Raw genomic sequence first — 25,777 nt, 5'->3', positions numbered from 1 at the left:
CTTATTCCAAACTTAGAATTCCCCATATATACTCCAAAGCATGCTACTTTAGTCCGCTACATTTTCAGATAGTGGTGACACTAAAACACAAGTTTTGCTATGAAATGATCTTATATGTTTCCATTCTGAATCCTCAGGCAATAAATTCAAAAGGGATAAATTTCTCTCAATACCAAAATGCCTGTTCTCTCCTTTAACCTTTTTTTTTTCTCCTCCACCTGTGGTATTTACTGCAATCTATTTGTGTGGTCAGTCATGGCACACAGAGGGAATGAAAAGGCAAGAAGTTCGACAATATCATATTTTACATCAAGTTATTTTTTCCATATTGTGTGTTGCTTTTTCTAGTTTTCATACATCTGACTCACAATACCTTCATGTTTCAATAGACAGTAAACAGAAGGATAATACAGCCTTATAGATTTATAGCTTATATAAAATCTAGCCACTGATCATGAATAGAGGTCATTTAATCCTAAACTTAGAGACATAAACAAGTTCCATTACCTCTTTCTTCCTCCTGGTACAAACAAGGAAAATAAACAAAGACTTTCTCTGAAGAATACAAAGGGATGCCCTACATCTCAGAGTTACAGATGGACAGCAGATTAAGGCAATAAGACACATAAACCAGGGCTTTCAGAGGATAAGAAAAGTCCCACGGAGGTTTCAAAATTAAAATGCACTGAACTACTCAGATGTGTCAACATTTCACTAGGAAGAGGGACAAGTTCAAAAAGTTCTACCTCATTTGGTAGATTCTGCTTCTGTAAGGCAGAGATCAGACACCTAGCAACAGCACAAAGGAGTCTACTCTTGACATAGTTAAGCTCATGCTGGCTGAGCAGGAAGAAAAGCTATGTAGGATCAGGGCAGAGCTGGAAGGCTTGCAGTTCCAGTGACACTAGGGAGCCTGGTTTGGGAAATTGTGAAATTCCGTCAAAGGAATGACTTCTTGCCAGCATTCTTTGAAGCTCAGGTCTCAGCACCTCTCTCCCATTCAGGAGACTGCACTGGACATGTGCACACACACCAAGCTTGGCAAAGAAAGAACGGATGTCACTTCCAATCCACCACGACCTTGTTAAAGCACCGGTGTGCATAGGCTAGGAAAAGTGAGAAAGTAAAAACTGTGTCGATGCAGAGGAAACATTTTCTGATGCAGCTGTGTTAGGACTGGTGAAGCACTGAGCTTTTTCAAGACCCTGATCTTCACAATATAGACAGCTATCTCTTGTTCTGTCTTTTAAAGCCAGTCCTTTGGCACGGTAGATCCTGCCCCAGAAATAACCCACCACTTTTCTTCCAGGAGAAGAGAAATATCTACTTAACAGTCAGGTCAGACCAGACACTTTGGAAAATATCTGGATCACAAATCTCTGTCAGCAATGACCAGTGAACAAAATCTGGGCCATGTGCTTCTTTGGAGGGCACCCTTTCGGGATGAGTCCACACCACAGGTCATTCAGAAGGCAGTTTCATCAGATTGTGAAAGCAGTGCTGTAGTCAGCTGTGAAAGTTTACAGGCTGGCAGGGGGAGTCTAAAAACAACTGGACAATTAAGTGGCCCAACCCTTCACAAGGCTTGCTTTCTGGGAAAGAGTCAGAGAGGGAAAATGAGGTATTACTGGGCTTTTGATTTTCATGATTCTCTGGGCATATGTGATCAGAGGAGAATGGAGCTCGAGGAGGGAGGGAGGGAGGGAGGCTTGGTGAGAGAGGTTATTTGTTTCATCGTCAGTTGCATTCCTGGCCTGCCTGGCCTGTCTGACTCGGCACAAGGCAGAAAGTGTGTAATGCTTTCTGACAACGGGGGAGGAAAACTCAGAGACAAGCACATCTCATCACGGAGCTGCTGTTAAAAGCAGCCAGTTGGCTCTGCCTTTTACTGTAAAAGGTGTTATTCTTTTTTAAACATTGCAACCATTTTAAAGATCTTTTTGGAAAAAAAATGCATTTCTGAGCTACAAGAGCAGTTCTTGTTAAAATAAAAATACAGAAACTAAAATATGAAATTGTCCTTTTCTCCAGAGCCAGTCTCCTTCTACAGAGGTCACTGACAACCCTGAATGTGTTGATGCTCATGTTGCCATAAGCACTTGTTTTGTATTTTCACATACTTTCTGCCAGCCCTCCCTCACATAGGACTTTAACACACATATTATTTTGGAATCTGCACATTTTTACCTAACAACAAAGATACTTTTCTGTCAGGATTTATATTTAATTAAAAAATGTTTTCAAAATCGTACTGGCAAAATACCCAACTCAACACTTATCTATATTTTTTTGTTAATATGACAGTGGGCTGGAGTCCTAGGATTGAGATGGCTGAGTTTAAGAACTCAGTTCATTTCAGTGCAGTTCAGTCACTCAGTCGTGTCCGACTCCTTGCAACCCCATGAATCACAGCACGCCAGGCCTCCCTGTCCATCACCAACTCCCAGAGCTCACCCAAACTCATGTCCATTGAGTCAGTGATGCCATCCAGCCATCTCATCCTCTGTCATCCCCTTCTCCTCCTGCCCCCAATCCCTCCCAGCATCAGAGTCTTTTCCAATGAGTCAACTCTTCGCATGAGGTGGCCAAAGTGTTGGAGTTTCAGCTTTAGCATCAGTCCTTCCAAAGAAATCCTAGGACTGATCTCCTTTAAAGAATATGGATATTAAAAATCTTGAATGGATATTACCACTTTGTCTTTCCTACAAGTTTCTTTTCCTAAATGTTGTATGTATAATTTCCTAAATATACAAGTTATAGTCCCATAATCTGTATAAAATAGGGTAAATGTTTCTACCTTCTAGTAGATATTAGTAGATAGGAGTAGTACTGTCTTCTAGTACTATCTACTATCTATCTAGTACTATCTACTAAAATGGTAGATAGTACTAAAATTTTTGTGTTACTTTGATAGGCTAAACCAAAGTTTAAAAGGTTTAAATTTGTACTTTTTTATTAATGAGTGTTGAGTTTTTTTCTGGTATGTGTTGAACATTTATATTCCTTTTTCTGTGAATAATCTTTGTCTATTACCACATATATTATAGCTAATCTCCATCTATGGTATTCACTGCATATCTTTCTTGTGGCCTGCTATTGTATCTTTCACCATTACTGCAGTTTTATTTTTGTTTAGGAACCATCCAGGTGGTCAAATTTCCAAACCTGTTCATCTTTTCTCTTATGGTTGTTGCTGCTGCTGCTGCTGCTAAGTCGCTTCAGTCGTGTCCAATTCTGTGTGACCCCATAGACGGCAGCCCACCAGGCTCCCCCGTCCCTAAGATCTCCAGGCAAGAATACTGGAGTGGGTTGCCATTTCCTTCTCCAATGCATGAAAGTGAAAAGTGAAAGTGAAGTTGCTTAGTCATGTCCAATTCCCAGTGACCCCATGGACTGCATCCTACCAGGCTCCTCTGTCCATGGGATTTTCCAGACAAAAGTACTGGAGTGGGGTGCCATTGCCTTCTCCACTTATGGTTGCTAATAAACTTATAAATGACTTCCATTCTTCAAGATTTTAAAATATTCTCTGATTGTATATTTTGTTTAATTAAAAGTTTTCCCTATTTATACCTTTAACAAATCTGGGATTAGTTCATTATACTTAGATTAGTTTCAGGTATAATGCCAATAACAATTAATATTTTAAAATAAATGGCTAACCAACAGTCCTAACACCAATTATTACATAGTCCAACCCGTCTACCCGCATCAACTTGAAATGCCGCTGGTTTACATTAATTCCATATAGCTATATCAACCTATTAGTAGACTCTTCATTCTGTCCCAATAGTCTGTTTTTTGGTTTCTGTCCCTTCTCCACAATATTTATTACCAAGAACCTATAGCAAGCTTTAATATCAAGTACAACAAATAGAAATCCTTAATTTTGTCTTTAAATATTATATTTCTTTTTCTAGTGAACATTAAGATCCATTGGTCTACTTCAAAAAACAAAATCTAAAACACTAAAAGTGTCCTTTGTTAATTATCATTTTTATATTATTGAATATTGCTAATTCTAGAAAGTAACTTTGTTTTCTTTTCTTATCCCTTTGATTAGGTCTTTGAGTATCCTTCATTTGTATATGCAGTTCTCTTTATGTGGGACTTTATCATTTAAGTGTAGGCCTGTATTTATTATAATAACACTATTTCAGAATGGAGCTCTTTTTCTAATTATGTTGTTTAATTATTGTTCTTACTGGTGAAAGGGAAATTTAATTAGTCTTGAATTTTTATCTTTATCTACCTTGCTGAGCCCTTTTTATTATTCTAATAGTGTCATAGTTAATTTGCTTGACTTTCCTAGGCTGTATCTGCAATAATATTTGTGTTTCTTTTTAAATGTGTTTAATTTTTACTTCTTTTTGCTGTTTCTTCACTCAAACCTCTTGAGCAAATAGAATAATCTCAGACTCACTTTTTTTTTTCTTATTCCTGGCTTTAAGGGAAAATACTTTCAGTTTTTAAAATTAAAAGCTTCTGCACAACAAAGGAAAATATAAGCAAGGTGAAAAGACAGCCTTCTGAATGGGAGAAAATAATAGCAAATGAAACAACTGACAAACAACTAATCTCAAAAATACACAAGCAACTTATGCAGCTCAATTCCAGAAAAATAAACGACCCAATCAAAAAATGGGCCAAAGAACTAAATAGACATTTCTCCAAAGAAGACATATGGATGGCTAACAAACACATGAAAAGATGCTCAACATCACTCATTATCAGAGAAATGCAAATCAAAACCACAATGAGGTACCACTTCACACCAGTCAGAATGGCTGCGATCCAAAAATCTGCAAGCAATAAATGCTGGAGAGGGTGTGGAGAAAAGGGAACCCCTCCTACACTGTTGGTGGGAATGCAAACTAGTACAGCCACTATGGAGAACAGAGTGGAGATTCCTTAAAAAATTGCAAATAGAACTACCTTATGACCCAGCAGTCCCACTGCTGGGCATACACACCGAGGAAACCAGAATTGAAAGAGACACATGTATCCCAATGTTCATCGCAGCACTGTTTATAATAGCCAGGACATGGAAACAACCTAGTTGTCCATCAGCAGATGAATGGATAAGAAAGCTGTGGTACATATACACAATGGAGTATTACTCAGCCATTAAAAAGAATTCATTTGAATCAGTTCTGATGAGATGGATGAAACTGGAGCCGATTATACAGAGTGAAGTAAGCCAGAAAGAAAAACACCAATACAGTACACTAACACATATATATGGAATTTAGAAAGATGGCAATGATGACCCTGTATGCAAGACAGGAAAAAAGACACAGCTGTGTATAACGGACTTTTGGACTCAGAGGGAGAGGGAGAGGGTGGGATGATTTGGGAGAATGGCATTCTAACATGTATACTATCATGTAAGAATTGAATTGCCAGTCTATGTCTGACGCAGGATGCAGCATGCTTGGGGCTGGTGCATGGGGATGACCCACAGAGATGTTATGGGGAGGGAGGTGGGAGGGGGGTTCATGTTTGGGAACACATGTAAGAATTAAAGATTTTAAAATTAAAAAAATAAAAAACTGAAAAAAAAAATAGATATACACACTTAAGTTTTTGGAGGAGAGGAACTACATCTTTGACATAAAATATCTACTATATCATTTAATCTAATCAACTTTAATATCTCTGTTTGGGCCTATTTTGGTGACGTATATTTTCCCATCAAGTGGTCTCTTCATGCGTTATTAATAAATATGAAAAGAAAAGCAACTGCATGGCCTTAAGCTTGCTACACAGAAAACATCTGAATGCTCTCTTTTTAAATTGACTTCTTGAAATTTTGAAATAATTTTCAAAGCATTCAAATGTTATTATAAATATATTTGTTAGTCCTTAGCACTTCAGTACTCTGTTTGAAAAAAAAAAAAAAAAGAGGCCAGGATCTTAAATTTTGATAATTTGTTCTATTTTCCACCAGTAAAGAATTGTTGTTGGTTGCTATGGAGATGATTTCAATGATGTTAAATAAGAAACTGGCAAACAGATTACCAGTGCTTCCCACTTAGATACATTTTAAAAAGTGTTCTTAAGTCAATAAAACAATTATGAAGTATATATATTCAGCAATACAGAAGCTCTTTTCAATTCATAGCTCCATCATGGGCAGAGGATGTTGGTTTCTCAGTGAATGTTCATTTCCCCTTCTCTTTAGAAAAAAAATGAGGTAATTTATTTTCAAAGTCATGAGCTTCCCTGGTGGCTCAGAGGTTAAAGCATCTGCCTGAAATGTGGGAGACCAGGGTTCGAACCCTGGGTCAGGAAGATTCCCCTGGAGAAGGCAATGGGAACCCACTCCAGTATTCTTGCCTGGAGAATCCCATGGATGGAGGAGCCTGGTGGGCTACAGTCCACAGGGTCGCAAAGAGTCAGACAGGACTGAGAGACTTCACTTTCACTTTCTTTATTCAAAGTCAAGGAGTTAGTCAATGGTGGATGGAGTTCATACCCAAGCCCAGGTTGACCTGGTTTTAGGGTCAAATTCCTGCCCTCTTTTGTATATTTCCTTACAGGATATGGCTCATATGCATGGGTTCATGGAAATAGAGAGGAGTTTCTACAAGTAGGGACATAAAAAATTAAACTGGAGTTTTTCAGGTAGTCAAGATGAGAAAGTGGAAAATGGGCAGAAAGGTACATGAAAACTTGTAAGAATAGAAGTGCACAATATGTTAAAGAACAGAAAACATCCAAATGCAAATAAAACTTAGTTTTATAATTCCTTCAGACATTTGAGTCAAATCTATACTCAATGAATCTGGCAATTATAGATTCATGAGTCACCAAGGCTATGGTTTTTCCTGTGGTCATTGATGGATGTGAGAGTTGGACTGTGAAGAAGGCTGAGCGCCGAAGAATGGATGCTTTTGAACTGTGGTGTTGGAGAAGACTCTTGAGAGTCCCTTGGACTGCAAGGAGATCCAACCAGTCCATTCTAAAGGAGATCAGCCCTGGGTGTTCTTTGGAAGGAATGATGCTAAAGCTGAAACTCCAGTACTTTGGCCACCTCATGAGAAGAGTTGACTCATTGGAAAAAACTCTGATGCTGGGAGGTATTGGGGGCAGGAGAAGAAGGGGACGAGAGAGGATGAGATGGCTGGATGGCATCACTGACTCGATGGACGTGAGTCTGAGTGAACTCCGGGAGTTGGTGATGGACAGGGAGGCCTGGCGTGCTGGGATTCATGGGGTCACAAACAGTCGGACACGACTGAGTGACTGAACTGAACTGAAGACTTTCCTGGTGGTCCAGTGGCTCAGACTCTGTGCTCTCAATGTTGGTGGCCCAGGTTTGATCCCTGGTCAGGCAACTAGATCCCATATACAACAGCTAAAGGTCCCACATGCTGAGAACCAGTGCAGTCAAATAAATTAATTAACTAATTAAAATAAAATTTAAAAAAAGACTCATGAGTCACCTAGTCAAATATCCAAAGCGGCAACATATCACAATGGTTGATAACTTAGGAGTACAGACACTGGCCGGAAGACTATGGTTTAAGTCTTAACTCCACCACTTTCTTGCCCTTTGTCTTTAGGAAAATTACCCAGTTTCATGGTCTCTCCTCCTTACCTGTCAAATTAGACACAATATCATCTACCGTATAGGTTTATGTGAAGGCCAAAGTCATGTCAGACACTTAAGAGGTAGCCGACATGTGGCAGTAAGACACCTGATTTTTAACATTTGAATCAAATGAAAGAAAAGCCATATGATAATTCTAGCAGCTATGACTATATATTCTCATTTTCCTTTAGCCTGCCCCAGGCAACACTTGTCCCACATCTGGTAGAAGGGACACCCCTTAGCTGTTCTACATTCCAATTGTATCTGTTGTGTGAAGGTACCATTGTTTATTCTGCCACTCTCCTCTATGTCAGCATTTATGTTGTTTCCAGTATTTTGAAATTATATAAAATGCTTACAGTGAGTAACTTTGTGGACATGCATTCTCATAGTGCTGGAATTGTACCAAGAGTATAAATTTTAGAAGTGGAATTCTTAGGTTCAAGAAGTAAATGCATATGTAGTTTTGCTATATACTGCCAAGTTCATTTCTATAAAAATTATACTGATCTGCATTTCCCTTAGCAAAGTGCTTGTTTCTTCACTTTCTTACCAACAGAATATGTTGCTCATCAGAGAGGCAGAGAATAGCACCTTAGTATGGTTTTATCTTGATCTCATGAATGAAATTGAGATTTCTTCATATATTTAAGCATAATTTTGCATATTTTAACTAATCATGGTCTATTTTTAATATGATGTTTAGGCTTTGGCCATATTTTAAAATACTTAAGTATTAGGCAAATTTTCATTTTCCTGAGATATATGATACATTTTCTCTCAGATTGACAGGTGTCTTTTGATGTTGCATATGGTACTTTTTTATAACATGCAAAATATTCCTTCTAACCACATTTTTATGTAGTCAAATTTATCAGTATTATATTTTATTGCATTTTTTTTATTGCATTTTATTGCATTTTTTTTCTTATATCCAGATTATAGAGAAATTTACCATGTGTGTAACTGGTTTTAAAAATCACCCTAGTATATCCATGGTTTCACTTTGAACTCTGATCTACCTGAAGTTTATTTTTATTTGTGTATGGTGTGAGGTATAGTTTTAATTTTCATCTGTTTTTCAAATAGCTACGAAGTTGCCCCAACACTGCTTGAAAGTCCATCCTGTTCTGAGACTGAGATGCTGTTATTAATATTTACTAAGTTTTCATATGCATTAAATGCATTTCTAGACTTTTTATTCTGTTAGTCTAAAATGTCTATGACGCCTACTCAATTTCCTGTACTACCTGCTTTAATAGTAAGGACTTTGCTATCTTTGTACTAGTCGGTCTGCTCAGCTTCTAGTAGCTTTTTTCAACAGGTAACTAGCTAAGTCTATGTTTATTTTCCCATATGAACTTTATTATCAAATTATTTACCCCACTTTGTGGATATTTTTGTAGGGTTGTATAAAATTCATAGACTGGCCTAGGGACCAAAGTCCTTTAAGATGTTGAGTCAGCTACCCAGAGAAGGAAAATGTCTTTTTATCTGTTCAAGGTTGTGGGATTGATTTTATCATATGTATTTGCTTTTTACTTTATTAAATTTATTCCTAAATATTTTGTCTTTTTGTTTTTGTTATGAATACAGTTTCCTTTTCTATTTTCCCTGAGTTTTGTGTATATTGACTATTGATTTCTGAATGCTAATTTTATATCCTCCAAAATTACTTATAGAATTGTTTTCAATTTTTGAATTTTATTTATGATTAATTTTCTAAGGTTTTCCAGGTTTACTGTCATAATAATTTAAGTTCTTTTCTAGTTCTTAGGCTGCTTTTCTCCTTTTGTTTTTGGTCCAATTAAATTGACTACTATCTCCCATACAAATTTAAATGTCAGTGAAGAGAGTGGTCAAATTTCCTTATTCCTGATATCTTAATGGAAACGCCTTGTGTGATTCTCAATTAAGATACTGAATTTATAAATAAAGAATTGATTCAAAATTTAAAATAAGAATTTATTATCACATTAAGAAAGCATCAATTGGATACCAATTCATATGTTCCTTAAGGCTTTTTAAAATAAATCAGGAATGGATACTAAATTTTGTCAAAGACTTTTTTTTTTTTTTTTTAATTCTGGAGAAAATCCTAATAAGTCTATTTGTCTCTCTGATTTCAGAAGTCTAATGCTTGACTAATCCCTTTTCCTTATTATTTGGTCTTTTCCCCTACAGGTAATGGGAATATTTTCCTTTGGTTTAGAGCCTAAGGTTAGCATATATCTTGGAAATGCTGGGTTTGTGTCAAATTTCCCGGGTTGCTGCCAAACTGTCATCTTAACAGCTGTTTGTCATTTCATTATGTAAATTCAGGTCTTCTTTCATTTTTTAGTTTCTTGGATGATAGTTTTAAATATTAATTCTGTTCTATTGTTTTGATTTCCTTCCTTAGGGACTCAAACTACAGCTGATCTTTGAACAACTTGAGTTATCGGGACGCCAACCCCTGTACAGTTGAAAATTTGTGTATAAATTTACAGCTGACCTGCTGTATCTGAAGTTCCACATTCCCAGATCCAACCACTCATGAAATGTGGTATACTGTAGTACATATGTTTTTTAAAAAATCTGTATATAAGTGAATTTGTAATCTGCATATAACTTGGATGTACTTCAAATCCATGTTGTTCAAGGGCCAGCTGTACATGAGTGATTTTTGTCTTCCACTTCACTTACTTTCTCTTTGGTTCTTTTTACTTCATCCCACTTTCATTCCCTTGGTTATTTTCTCACTTTTGCTCAAAATTCCTTAATAAATTTAATTTGAATATATCCTCCTTTGAGAGAATTATAATTTAGTTTTTCTTTTTAAATTTCTGAGTTCAATCAGTAATTTGATTCTTACTGTTGTGTTGTCCATTTGTACTTTGGTTTTGTCTTTCTCAATTAAGATTTTTTTCCCCTTATCTCTAAATTTTTTTTTTTAAATGACAATATTTAGGAGAAGGCAATGGGAACCCACTCCAGTACTCTTGCCTGGAATATTCCATGGATGGAGGTGCCTGGTTGAGATTGTTGAGTATTTGCCTTTTGCTTCATATTACTTGTTTTTTCTTCTTTCCTTCCTTCCTTCCTTCCCCTTACTCCTCCTCTTCTTTTTCTTTTTTTGTGGGAAGAATAGTGTTCATAAGGTGAACTTCTAAACAGGTATGAAACTGTTTAAACTTTTAAACAGCTTTGTAGGTATGAAAATTGCATTTACTCTTCATTTACAGCCTAGGGTTGTGGATTTGAGGTAGTTTATAAGATTTCTAGTTTAAGAGCACCCTCTTCTGTCATTATAGCAAAGTAGAGTTTCTTTAATGGGTGATATTTATCTTTATTGATGTCCATTCTGTCCTATAAACTGGAGAGTCATTACTTTTTGGTATAATGAGCACATCATAGGCTCACTCAATATTCTTCTTGCAGTCTACTTAGAAAACATTCAATAATTCCTTTGTGGTTAACAGTCTGAGTTTTGATGAGACCATATGCTCACCTGGGCTTCCCTGGTGGTTCAGATGGTAAAGAGTCTGCCTGCAGCGCAGGAGACCTGGGTTTGATCCTCGGGTTGGGAAGATCCCCTGGAGAAGGAAATGGCAACCCACTCTAGTATTCTTGTCTGGAAAATCCCATGGATGGAGGGGCCTGGCAGGCTACAGTCCATGGGGTCCCAATGGGTCATGACTGAGCGATTTGACTATATATGCTCACCTCAATAACTTAAGAACATATTTAAAGTATTGATATTTTTAAATTGAAACTCCAGAACTTTGCATGTATATCCATTTGTTCATCCTTCATTCAGTATATTACACAAATAGCTCTTATAACATCAGGTATGAATTTGGTACTAGTCATGAAAAGATATACAACAAACTCTGGAAAATTCTTAAAGAGATGGGAACATCAGACCACCTGACCTGCCACTTGAGAAATCTGTGTGCAGGTCAGGAAGTAACAGTTAGAACTGGACATGGAACGACAGACTGGTTCCAAATAGGGAAAGGAGTAGGTCAAGGCTGTATATTGTCACCCTGCTTATTTAACTTCTATGCAGAGTACATCATGAGAAACGCTGGGGTGGATGAAGCACAAGCGAGAATCAAGATTGCCAGGAGAAGTATCAATAACCTCAGATATGCAGATGACACAACCCTTTGGCAGAAAGCGAAGAACAACTAAAGAGCCTCTTGATGAAAGTGAAAGAGAAGAGTGAAAAATCTGGCTTAAAGCTCAACATTCAGAAAACTAAGATCATGGCATCTGGTGCCATCACTTCATGGGAAATAGATGGGGAAACAGTGGAAACCGTGAGAGACTATTTCTTGGGGCTCGAAAATCACTGCAGATGGTGACTGCAGCCATGAAATTAAGACACCTGCTCCTTGGAAGAAGAGTTATGACCAACCTAGACAGCATATTAAAAAGCAGAGACATTACTTTGCCAATAAAGGTCTGTCTAGTCAAGGCTATGGTTTCTCTAGTAGTCATATATGGATGTGAGAGTTGGACTATAAAGAAAGCTGAGCACCAAAGAATTGATGCTTTTGAACTGTGGTGTTGGAGAAGACTCTTGAGAGTCCCTTGGACTGCAAGGAGATCCAACCAGTCCATCCTAAAGGAGATCAGTCCTGAATATTCATTGGAAGGACTGATGCTGAAGCTGAAACTCCAGTACTTTGGCCACCTGATTCGAAGAACTCACTCATTGGAAAAGACCCTGATGCTGGGAAAGATTGAAGGCAGGAGAAGGGGACAACAGAGAATGAGATGGTTGGATGGCATCACCGACTCAATGGACATGAGTTTGAGTAAACTCTGGGAGTTGGCGATGGACAGGCTTGGGATGCTGCAGTCCGTGGGGTCACAAAGAGTCAGACATGACTGAGTGACTGAACTGATCTGATGAAAAGGTACAAAAACCATGACATTTATTTTCTATTTTGGCTTCAAAATTTTTGCCCACACTCTCTAAAAGAATTTTTGAAAAATTTTGAATTTCCTTTAAGTCAAAGTTATTATTATTTTTTTAATCTTAACTTTAAGCAATTTCAAATTATACACTCTCCAGGCTAGTAAAAATAAAACTCTTAGACCACTTTTTCAAATGTTGTCATTGAAATGTAAATATCACTGGATATACATTGGTGGTGGTTTAGTCTCTAAGTTGTGTCTGACTCTTGGCGACCTCATGGACTGTAGCCTGAAAGGCTCTTCTGTCTATGGCGATTCTCTAGGCAAGAATACTGGAGTGGGTTGCCATTTCCTTCTCCAGGGGATCTTCCCGACCCAGGAATTGAATCCAGGTGGCCTGAATTGCAGGCCATTTCCTTACCAACTTAGCTATGAGGGAAGCCCCGGATACACATTATCTTCCAACAAAATATACATGAAGAAGTTTGCCTTTAATGGTTAGAATTTTTAATAGCTCCTTTTCCTCATTGAACTAATATTTTGATTTTCCTTTCCAACTGATTTTTACTGTTCATATTGCAAACTTTTTTTATATCACAAAGCTTTGTTTTCAAACTTTTCTGCAACAAATATGTAATTTATTTTTTTAAAACTGTCTGTGATCATAACTAAGATTTTATTCTTATATACAAAACTAATAAAAATTGGGAAAAGCAAATTTTGATGGTCATTAAAAAATGAAATTACATTGGAAATATATTTCTTAATAGGATGGATAGGTTTTAAATAGATAATGAAGTAAAACAAAGACTTGTAAAATAACATAGAGTCAATAGAGGAGCATAGAAGGAGCATTGAGTCATTTTACTTGGTTGGTATGGGAAAGGATATCCAAAGAAAATGCCATTTATATTGGATCTTAAGTATTAAAAAGCATCCTTTGGGAAAATAAGGCAAAAAAAGAAAACTTGAGGCAGAGGTAACAGTGTGTGCAAAGCGTGGAGAAAGAGAAGATGCCCTGTCGAGGCAAAAGATCTTTTTGGACATGTTATATTTGTGATGCCTATTAGATATCCAGATAAAGTCTGATGTATTCTTGGCAGCTGAATTTAAGAATGTGGAATTTGGTAGGATAGGTTTGAACTGCTAATACACTCTTCAAAGTCAATAAATTAACCCAAGCTTAGATGAGATCATATGGTAAGTGAAAGTAGGCAGAAAAGAGAAGGCTTTCAAGCCCTGAGTATTGGAGCACTCCAGTATTACAAGAAGGAGAAGGAACTAGTAGAGCAAAGTGAGAGTGATGGCCAGTGATATCTCAGAAAGCAGATGAAGAAAAACTGTGATTCACTCTCACATGCTGACACAGAGAGAAGATGAGAAAAGAGAAATTATCATCTTTATTGTCTTTTAAAATTCCAGGTTAAAATGCGTTTCTCACCTAAGGGCTTCCTAGAAATGGTATTCAAAATTTCCAAAAAGGTGTTTATTTTCTTTTGTCATCCTTTTTTTCCTTTTGGGTATCTAGAAACTGCTGCTTTCTGTATTTTGTTACTAGGTCGTTGGCTTCATAGGGATTTTTGTCTTTTGTAACTTTTAGAATGTATCATTTTAATTTAGCAATATAACCTTTTAAAAATGTGCTTATACTATAATTTTGTGGGGTTTTGATATTAAAGTTACCACTGTGTATTTTTGTACTCATTTGTCAAATCGTTTTTTTCCTGCCTTTTTTCAGTTCATCTTCTAAATATATTTTTGTTTAAAATTAAATATATGTGAAATAAAAATATAACATATAATGTTTATACAATAAAAATATATATGAAATAAATATGTATATAGTAAACTTATGTATATGTATGTAATTGTATAAGTACTTTAAATTTAATGCTGTTTCCTATTTCTCTTTCTTAGCCTGGCTAACTTGATTTTCTTTTCTTTCTTGTAACTTCTTTCCTGCCCTCCATATTAACTTGGAATTTATATTACATAGCTCACTCTTTTTTCTAATAAACATGCTGGTATATTGAAATAATATAATAATCAAGCCTCCTCAGGTGAAGAATCTTTTGGCTCATGGTTTGCTTCCTAAGTCATTGAACATGCCAAGCTATTAGTGTTTCTCAAGTAATGGGAAACCATGATTCACCTTGTAGCTTCTACTCTTGTGAATAATTACAAGCTCCTAGCAATATGAATGACCTTATAAAGTCTCTTTCCTCTGGGACTGTAGATTAAGCCTGAAGGTCCTTTCTCACAGATTCTAAGAGGAAGTTCAAAGGCTTTTCTGACAAGTTTCCTCAGGAAACCATGAAATTCTTGTATCCACAGTGGCCTGAATGAGAGATGGGCTTTGGACTTCTGTCCTTATTTGTTTGGATAAGAATGACAATGAATTCCCACTCTTGGGAATGAGAGAATAGGGCTTGATATAAAGCCAACACCTTTCCAAAGTACCCTAGAGTTACTCTAAAACTGTATTCTAAAGCTGTCTTCATTTAACCTTATATCCAAAAATGAATATCTGTATGTACAAATGAACTGGATGCTAAATTTAACTGGAAATGAATCGACACTAAGTGCCATTAGAAATAATTTACGTTGTTATTTGGCATTACAGAAAGACACATTATGCTTAAAATAAGGAAATGTACAAGAACAAGTCAAAGGACGGGTATTGCAATATAACTGTGAAACAAAATGTTTAAGAACAAAACAGCCAGTAATAGGATTAATGGGGTTAATTAAATGATGACAAGCCCATATATTGAATACTATATACTACACAGTATAAATTAGTGGCATAGTAATAATAATGGGTAGCATTCCTATAACGTCTTATGCGTCAGGCTTTTTGCAGAATGTCTTACGTATATTAACCCCTTTAAATCTCTTAACGGCTCTAGGAGGCTCTATGAGTGCACTTATTTTCTCCATTTTAACAAAGAAGAAGCTGAAACACAGTCAGATTAGCGGATTCACCCAATAACACACAACCAGTAAGTGGTAGATCTAGAGCTATGCTGACGGATGCGGAAGAACAGCATGGCCTTTCATGAAGAAGCATAAAGAAAACACACATACACAGTACATCGTGTATTGTAAAGTGTAATTCACATTTCTGTAAGAAATAAATGTGTGCTTGTGTGTGTGTGTGTGTGAAAAGAAAGCCATGTGGATATAACCCATACTACTCAAGAGGAGAATTTAGGTATTGGGATTTCTACTTTTGCTTCATACACTATTCTATGCTTTTAAAAAACTTTATTACAATACACATGTCTCTTCTGCAGTTCACCATTTAAAGAAATAAAAATTTGAATGAAAAGGCTACCATATTATACTACGAGAAAAATGTTTAAAAGTCATATTTTTCACCCCTATGGAGCAGAGAGCCCTCAGACCAGTTGTTTATATTGATGGTAATTACAGTTAGCTAGCTATTTGAAAAGTATTATTTATTATGCAAAGTAACATAGTAAAATATTTCATTGGCTTTCCAGTCAGTGAATTCCTTTATATTGCATTGACCAAAAACTCCATGCGGGTTTTTTCCATAAGATCTTGTGAAAAATCCGAACAAAGTTTTGGGCCAACTCAATACATTTTGCTGCCTTAATTTCTTTCTTTAGTCTAGCTCTCTCTCAATTCTCTTGTCATATCTTTTCCCCCCACATCAGTTTCCTCACTTGAGAGAAACAAGTTTCAAACATCACCATCTGGATTTCAAATTTTAAAGTTTATTTAAGCACCCGAGGATGTTGCCAAGAACGCAAAACTCTTTGCTTGCTCAGCTGAGACTAACTACAGTTGGGAGCTTTTGTCTAACCATCAGGGTTAGAAAAGAGAAAAACTGGAACCTCCTTATTGTAAACAGTTGATACTAAACATTACCCACTCAGCTGATGTTCAATAAATATTTATGCCATCTTTCTCAGTTTCTTCCACAAGATTTTTAGAAATTAGTAATATGTATCCTGTATTTCCATGAAGTCATAGTTTGTAGAAAGCTAATTTCCATGGAAACTGATACAGGGAAAAGTATAATTTTGCTAAGATGTTGTGAGTTAAATTATGTAGTGAATTTGAGAGCCAAAAGCTTTGAGAAACACATTAATATTTCTGTTTCAACAATGTTAAAATAGTGTAGTATTTCATCATAAAAATTTTTGTTGTTCTCCTTGGTAGATGTGTTTGCTGTCTTTTAAAGTGATAAATGAATTTTTCTAAAATATGAGTGTTGACTCAGAAGGATAGAAGAATTTAAACAACTATTAATGAGTTTTTCCAGATATTAATACTTTTGTGTGCTTTGTTATGACTTGAGTGTCAACCTGAAACCATTTCTCTAATAAGCAAAGTAATATATACACGGGTCTGTTAGAATAAAAAATCATAAACACAAATATAATGGAATATGCATCATTTCCTTTAGAATTTATGAAACTGTTTTCAATGATATTCCCTAAAGGGTGAGAGACAAAAGTTTAAGCCATCTTTGATAGGCAATATAAATAATTCCCAGAAGAAATCACAAGAACTCTTTCTGAATATTTTTGCTTTAACTATGTAAATATATTTCTTATCTGTACCTTAACTTTATCTACTCATAAACATCCATTGAATAAACCAGAAAAAGGTTTTACTTATGAATTAATTTTATTCTTGTCTTGTTAGAAAAGAAAAATATAGAACATGAAATAAAAAGGGAGATAGGAAATACAGACATTATGTTTATCTGAAATAAGATTATATCTATATGAAATCTTTTTATAATCTGATACAAAAATTAAAAACAAGAAATAATGAATATTATTAAAACTATATATCCCATACAATATAAAATGAATGCTGAGAGATATAAAATCATGTGACATCATTGATATTTTCCTAAATATCAAATATTCCTTTCTCACACTCAAATGGACAAATATTAATACTGCCATTATTCACTGTTTTTACCTTAATAACATGTTGATTATGCTCTCTTAGATCAGCCTCAAGAAAAACAAGATGACTATAATAAATGTTTAAAAAAATTTAAAAAGGCAATTATTCTTACCGACACAATGGACCGTTTTTCTCCACCATACAAGTCCCACCATTTCTGCAGTAACCTCTTGGACACTCTAAAAAGAAGTAACCCAAAACCCACAGTTAATTATAAATATTACCAGGAAGAAGGAAGACATATTACTATTAATCAAGACATTAAATCTAATCATGGAGAATAAATTGCTTCCTACTTGCTAAAAGCACAGGAATTTGTTTAGGCTACTTTCCTGTACACCCAAATTTGTTCAGTGCTCCCCACTGCTCTGGATGTGTTCATTCCTTATACATGCCCAGTGCTTGGTCCTAAGACTTTCTTTCCCCATAGATTAGGTACAATCTACTTATTTAGAAGGTCTGTATGACATCTTTGTGATTATACTGAAACGTTTTCTTTACTGAAACATTTCTTCAGTTTCACACACCAGTCACTATATCATGGCAGATAAATGCTTCACATAGGTGACTGTCATTCTGATAAAATGTCACTTGTACGCAGAATTTTGTCCTACCCTCCATGTTTGTGACAGACGTCAACACAGCTCAAATGGATCCTCACCGCCCTGAACCTGCTTATTTTGCTGCTTGTATCATTCCTGAGTTCTAGGTTAGCATGAACATTTATTTTCAAAGATGGTTTGTTTATAAGTTAAAAAGAAGCTAAATAGTTTCATGCAGTCATGCCTGTAGAAGTGGTTAGTGTTGCTCTCCCCATTACACTACAATGTGGAAGACAAGTAGCTAGTGGGAGGCTGCTGTATAGCAGAGCTTTAGCTGGGTGTGCTCTGTGATAACCTAGAGGGTTGGGATAGGGGCTGGGGGTGGAAGACTCAAGAGGGAGGGGATACATGTATGCATAACAGCTGATTCAGATTGCTGTCCAGCAGAAACTAACACAACAGTGTAAAGCAATTATACTCCAATAAAAAAGAAGTGATTAGTGATTTCAGCTCTTTCCTTTACAGTGTCTCCTTGTATTGTCACTACACGATCCCGATCCACTGAAACTTGCCAATTTCCCTACTCACTTAACCCCCTCTCTACTCTTTTTGGCTTCTTCACACCTCCTTTCTTATAGGAGACAATTCTTCTCTGATTAGGCTATCATAACTCCAGTAGTTGAGAAGACTACACTGCTTTTAGTGTGTAATCCACACATCTATTTTGAGCCCATATTCTATGTCTGGCACTTGGCTAGGCACTGGATATGGAATGATAAATAATATAGGAAGCTTCATAGCTGTTAAGGCTGAGGGTACTGGAGCCAGACCACCTGAGTCGAAATCTCAGCTCAGTCTATTAGCTGTGTGATTCAGAGCAAGGTAGTTAGTCTCTCTGTGCCTCAGGTTTCTCTCTGTTAAACAGGGTTAAAAATAGTACCTATCTCATAGGGCTGTTGAGAATGTTAATAGAACATCAGGATCATAATATGTGTTTGAGAAATGTTGATCTAAAAATGATATAGGCACAGCCTCTGCTCTCATTGACCTTCCAGCTTCATAGAGGATGTAAAAAGTTACTAGGGAATTAAAATATGGCATTAAAAGTAATCTACTTTGTAATAAATGTAACAAGGGTAATGGGGACACCAAGGAGAGAACCTAAGAAAAATTTGACCAATAAGGAAAAGCTCCAGAAGAGCTTTATTTGGATAGGGGTATGTGTGTGTGTGTGTGTGTGTGTGTGTGTGTGTCTGTGTCTGTGTCTGTCTGTGTGTCTATGTGTGTGTGTTAAGGTAAACATAAAGACACAAAGGTATGAGAAAAGATTGTGATGTATTTGAGAAACTGAGGGATGTTCCACCAGACTGGGTTGTTGATAATACAAATTATGAGAGAAGGTCATAGACACACAGGGACCAGATCATCTGGGCTCAGTGAGTTTAAACTTTATCCTAGGCAGCTACGCTTGACTCAGAGGGAGAGGGAGAGGGTGGGATAATTTGGGAGAATGACATTCTAACATGTATACTATCATGTGAATTGAATCGCCAGTCTATATCTGACGCAGGATGCAGCATGCTTGGGGCTGGTGCATGGGGATGACCCAGAAAGATGTTATGGGGAGGGAGGTGGGAGGGGGGTTCATGTTTGGGAATGCATGTAAGAATTAAAGATTTTAAAATTTAAATAATAAAAAACTAAAAAAAAAAAAAAGAAGGGAAGTGGTATGGCTTATGCTTTAGAAAGATAATTCTGGCTACAGAGTTTACAGTCAACAGAAGGGCAAAGGCAAAAAATCTGGGTGTATGTCACCACCCAGGAATGCCTGAATGAAAGAGATGGAATGGGAACATTCAGAGTTCTGGGAATTTATGAGATATTTAAATATTGGGACTGAAACATTTTGGGAAAGTCAAGGATGATATTTAGATTTCTGACTGGGCTACTTATTAATTGATGCCTTGATTCCTTGAGTTGTGGAATTTATGGGGAAGGAAGATTTTAAAGGGAACAATGATGCTGTGTTTTAGGTGCCTAAGGGACATCCAAATGGAAGTATTCAGTGGGCAGATTTTTAGGTCTGAAGAAGGGTGAAATATTAACACAGATAGAGAAATCATTTACTTGGGCAGAGGAAGGTTGATTTTCATGAGGCATAGCAGAAAAGTAAAGAGGAGAAATAGAGACATTATGTAGGTATTATCCATTGAAGGAAACCATGAGTCTAAAGAGTCAGATTGTCAAGTCAGTCACTGAAAGTTCAGAAGGGGCTGGTAGAGGCATCAGAAAAGAGGAAAACAGGGAAGAAGAAAGGCTTCATTCTGGGAACAAACTTGAAATATACCATGTGTTTTGTATATATTTCATTTCAAAACTTTGCAGTGTTTTGCTTTTCTAGGGGTATATTTCCTGTCTTGCTTTCCCCAAATCCTCCTGTGTAACTTCAAGAGGAAAGTGCAGGGCTGGAAATGAGCATAAAGAGATGCCCCCCCTCAGGCACTGACGGCAGACTTGACTGAGCAGAGCAGATGTGAAATTTCCTTCATAAATAAGAAATTAGCTAGTCTGACTAAAAATACTCTATGAATTTGATAGAGAATAAATAGATACATACCTTGTTAGATTAGCCATTTTATTATTTTTTTTGTCTTAGGTACAATTTTAATCTTCCTCAAGTAAGAGCTGTGTTTTAATAATAAAAAAAATAGAATGTCTGATACTCCACAGTGTCAAAATATAATACACAGCTGCAGATTTTTTTTCTAGAGTTATTAAAATTTGCTTTGATGCTTGCTTTACATCAGAATGATTTTGTGGGAATCTAATTATATATTTTCTTACACAAGAGAGTGGAGCACAGCAGAAAGAACACAGGCATCGGCTGCAATAAAGAGTGAATCCCGGTGTCTGGGTGAACAAAGATTTCTAGATTATCTCTGTGAAAAAGTTTTTCTAAGTTTTGGCCTTAAAACCAAGTTCTTTATAAAGATAATGGGCAGAAACAGTACAAGCATTTTCATCTTTAATTTATGCAAAACAATTTACAGCGGAGAGCAGAGAATGAAATGGGGAAAGACATGGACACCAGATAGTAATGAAGATACAAAAAATATTTAGTAGATAAATGAATAGTTGGGAGCTAGAAATCCATAAGCTGTATGTTAGAATTATCAACACAAATATCTCACTGCCTTGTACCCTCTTGAATTGTTTATCATAACCATGTGTCTGGAAGCCTATACAACTCACTATTAACTATGTGGAAATACCATTCTGGAAAGGATTCACATTCAGTCTCACTCTCACTTTAGATAAGCAGAAAACACATATAAGTTGGACAAGTGATGAGTATAAAAACAAAAGTAACTTTTAAGCTTAAATCTAAATAATCTGCATTAGGCACACACAAATATATATTTATATAAAATATTTTTACACATATATATTTATAAAATATGCTTATATATCCTTATACAATATTTGGGCTTCCCTGGTGGCTCAGCTGGTAGAGAATCCACCTGTCATGTGGGAGACCTGGGTTTGATCCCTAGGTTGGGAAGATTCCTTGGTGACCCACTCCAGTATTCTGGCCTGGAGAATTCCATGGACTGTATAGCCCATGGGGTCACAAAGAGTGAGACATGACCGACTTTCAATTTCACTTTTCACTCTATATAATATTTATATATAATATAATCATATATCTTTATATTTATATTTCATATATATATATATATATTTTCCCCTTCTCAGTTGCATGGAAACTATTATCCACTACTAGAGTAGTGATGACTATTCTATGGTAGACTATAAGGAAGACTGACAATCATGTGAGTCTTGGTTTTCCCTCTGTGATACATGACTTATTTAATGATTTACGTATTGTTGTTGGGTTGGGTATAAAGTTCTTCATGTTTAAAATGAAGATGATCTTCTTTTATAGGACTTCTGGGAAGATAAATTTGGAATGACTGATATCTGAAGTTCCAATACTTGGGCCAACTGATGCAAAGAACTGACTCATTGGAAAGGACCCTGATGCTGGGAAAGATTGAGGGCAGGAGGAGAACAGGACGACAGAGGATGAGATGGTTGGATGCCATCACTGACTCAATGGACATGAGTTCAAGTGAACTCCAGGAGTTGGTGATGGACAGAGAAGCCTGGTGTGTTGTAGTCCATGGGATCACAAAGAGTTGGACACGACTGAGCGACTGAACTGGACATTTTTATAGCAGTGAGTGGTATGAATAAAGTATTAAATGATTGTTCTCATCCATTTCTCAATATGTGGTGTTCTCTTTTTTAAAATGATACAATTTATTTATTTATTTGGCTCTCCTGGGTATTAGTTGCCACACGCAGGATCTTCAATCTTCGTTGCGGCATGCCAGATTCTTAATTGGGGCATGTAGGATCTAGTTCCCCAACCAGGAATCAAACCTGAGTCCTCTGCTTTGGGAGCATGGAGTCTTGGCCACTGGACCACAAGGGAAGTCCTATTAGGGGGTTCTTTGAGTTTACCATGGAACTTAATTTATATTACCACTGTTCTCTCCAAATTCTCTTATTTTCCTTCTATCATCATGACCACCATCTCACTACCATTTACAGAAGACCTGCTCTATCAGAGACATACAGCAAGAGTCCCAAGAATTTTACTGATGTTACTTCATTTATTCTTCACAGCATTAAGTGGTATATCCCTATATTCCATATTTTTCTTCTTCTTCTTCTTCTTTTTTTTTTTTAGCGGAGGAAGAAACTGGTTAATAGTATAATTTGCTTAAGTTAACAGCAAGGGAACACCAGATGTTTAAATTTTGGTCCTCTAGTTCTAAACCCTGTTAGTCTAAAAATGTCAAATAATTTGCTATTCAGTTCAGAATTTCTATTACCTGTTGTGTTTCTTGATATTATGTGGTATTTAGGCACTGCCATGGGTTAAACATACATATATACAGTACACTGTATGTAGTTTCAGAAGCTCTATAGATTATAAGAGTTCACCAGAAAATTGTGCAGCAAACTAAATTCCTAGTGGGCAGAGACTTTTCTTTGTCTTGAAATCCCAGCTCAGGGACAGCAGGGGGGATAAACTGCATTTCAGAAACTTGAAAAAGCTTCACAAGTACTTGTATGAGACGTTTTTGTGTTATCTTTTGGTTTGGTTTTTAGAAGCTCTGAAACTTTATTAAGCTATATTATTATTGTTGTTCAAATATTAAATTAATACTATCTCATCTGATAACTACATTTTGTGTGCCTTTCCCTAATTCTCCTTTAAATAATGATTATCACAATTACAGTATCACTTTAACATAATCTTTATTAACTCTACTACTGCAAATGACTGAAAAAAGACTTCCAATGTAAATTAACTGAGACATATTCTGTTTAATAATTTTCTGTTGCCTAACAACCAAAACTTGAAAATAATATTCCTTTTTAGGGTAACTTGAGAACAAATAGGACTCATTGAAATATACTTAACCTGCAACACTCCTGCAGTGCCTGAGCTTGATGTTTTGGTTAATGACCTTAACCTTGAGGTGAGGGGAGACCAGCTGCTCACCATCTGTTGTGTGACCACTGGGAGAATTATTGGATGCTGTAAGATTGGGCTCATAAAAGTCTGTGAAACGCTGACCTTAAGATAATATGATGTTTGAAAAGAGGAAGGTATAGTATGCATAGACACACTTTAGCATTGATGAGGTATAAAGGCATTCTTAAAAACAGAAACATAAATTTATCATATTTGATTGACAAACTAAAAGGCATAAAAATATAAATAAAGGAATAGATAATATGGATCTTTTTTTATGAAAACTGTTTCACTAGTTCTGTATTTCATTCTTACCCAACAGCTGTGGCAATATGACCTATTCTTTGTAAATGAACTAAGTGAATTTTTGAGTGACTGAAATGACAGGCCACAAAAATGTGTACTATAATATTATCTACAGATCGTCCATCATACAGTATGAATGACAGGTCTTCTGTTTTTCTGACCATATTTTAAAAGACAGAATATGTCAAAGTAGACAGTGAACTGCAACATGTTGCAACATACTTGTTCTCAGATAGGACTATCTTGAAAAAAAATCCCAGTTTTATATAGATAAATATGAGTACTGGACATAAGTGCTGTATCTTCATAAGTTCAAAGGAAGTTGCTCAGTTGTGTCCGATTCTTTGTGACCCCATAGACTGTAGCCTACCGGCTCCTCTGTCTGTGGGATTTTCCAGGCAATAGTACTGGAGTGGATTGCCATTTCCTTCTCCAAAGAATGGACTTATTTCATTAATACCATTCTTAGAGTAAGATCTCTCTTCAAAGTAAGAACACGTCCTTTTGGATATCTGATCTGATGTATAAGCATGCCTAATAGAGACATAAAGTCAAAGAGCATTCATCTTTGCATATTTTATGGGATCAGATTTGCCCACTTCTTGATTTCCCTTTGTGCTCCTAAAATTCAGTGCTGTGCAAGAACTCATTTTTAGCAGCATAAAAAATATTTTTGAACTATGATTTGATTTTAAATATCTTGCCTTTGTTGCTTATCTCATAATGTTTTTCTATCTTGAAAGATACAAAGAATATATTCTGTCATAGTTTTAATATGAAATATCCCTAGTTTATTTATAAAATGTGATTGAATATTATCTTTTATCACCAGCTCATATTATCTTTTATTTGTGACATTTACATTGCCTCTATCTTTTATTTTACATATCCCTGCATGAAATAAAAATTCAATTACTCAGGAGAGATGTTAACAATGTGCTACAACAAATTAGAGGCTATTAAAGCAGTTTTGATAAAAGTATAATCACAAAAACATATTATCAGCTCTTATAAATATTCTGGGGTCAGAAGAAAGAAAAATCTTTAACAGCTAGTCTAAAGTTTCATAAATTGACTTTTAAGCATGACTAGATCATGCAAATAGGGAGTTCTTAGGAAGAGGTGAGCAAAATGCACAATTAAAAATATTAATAACATATTAGATTATGTAGGTGTTATATAAGATTAGATTATGTAGGGTTATTATAGAAAGTAGCAATTTGCTAAGAGGAGATTATTAAATGCCAATAATGTAAGTTATATTAAATTAAAATTGTTTGATTTTTATTTTGTGAACATTTTAAAATAGAGTATGCATGAGTTCATTGTATTATATATTGTAAATTTCTATAAATGTAGCAAAATAACATTAACATTCCTCCTGCCACTAAGCCAATAACAGAAATGTAATTATTCTGTTTGCTGTTATTTAGAATTTCAAGTTTCAATATTTTTATTGTGCACAGGTGAAGTTACTGACTCATATTGCAAAGAATATTTCAATGGGTAGTTACCTAAGCAGCTGGATTCATCAGGTTGGAAATCCATGCAGTCAGCAAAACCATCACAGCGCTTGTGCACTGGGATACAGCTGTTAGAAGAGGAGCAGGTCAAATCTCCATGAGAACAGCTCTTGTCGGCTGAAGAAAACAACAATAATAATCACTTAAAAATGTATTTCTTCTAATAATATAAGCCAATTTGCTTTATCCTTCATTTCTCAAGCCTTATTATTTAAAAATTTTTAAGAATCTATTCTGTATTGGAGTCCAGTTGATTATGGTAGTAACAGGTGAACAGCACAGACTCAGCCGTCTGTATTCCTGTATCCATTCTCCCTCACACTCCCCTCACCTCTGGGCTGCCGCATAATACTGATCAGAGTTCCTTGTTCAAGCCTTATTTTTATTTTATTCTTTA

At 35.9% G+C, this 25,777-nt stretch overlaps 1 protein-coding gene across 1 annotated transcript in view; it reads right to left on the bottom strand.

Moving 5' to 3' along the window:
* MALRD1 (MAM and LDL receptor class A domain containing 1) overlaps positions 1-25,777 on the bottom strand; it is a 595,589-nt gene that overhangs the window by 84,403 nt on the left and 485,409 nt on the right. The window contains exons 35-36 of the mRNA XM_069547391.1: positions 25,372-25,497; positions 17,571-17,637 (exon numbers count right to left, since the gene is read on the bottom strand). Of these exons, the coding sequence (XP_069403492.1) occupies positions 17,571-17,637; positions 25,372-25,497 (193 nt within the window). The remainder of the gene's footprint in view (positions 1-17,570; positions 17,638-25,371; positions 25,498-25,777) is intronic.

Source organism: Ovis canadensis, chromosome 13 (genome assembly GCF_042477335.2).
Source record: "Ovis canadensis isolate MfBH-ARS-UI-01 breed Bighorn chromosome 13, ARS-UI_OviCan_v2, whole genome shotgun sequence".
NCBI lineage: Eukaryota > Metazoa > Chordata > Mammalia > Artiodactyla > Bovidae > Ovis > Ovis canadensis.
The sequence above is the reverse complement of the archived record's forward strand: the minus strand, read 5'-3'. Positions and strand labels throughout refer to the sequence as shown.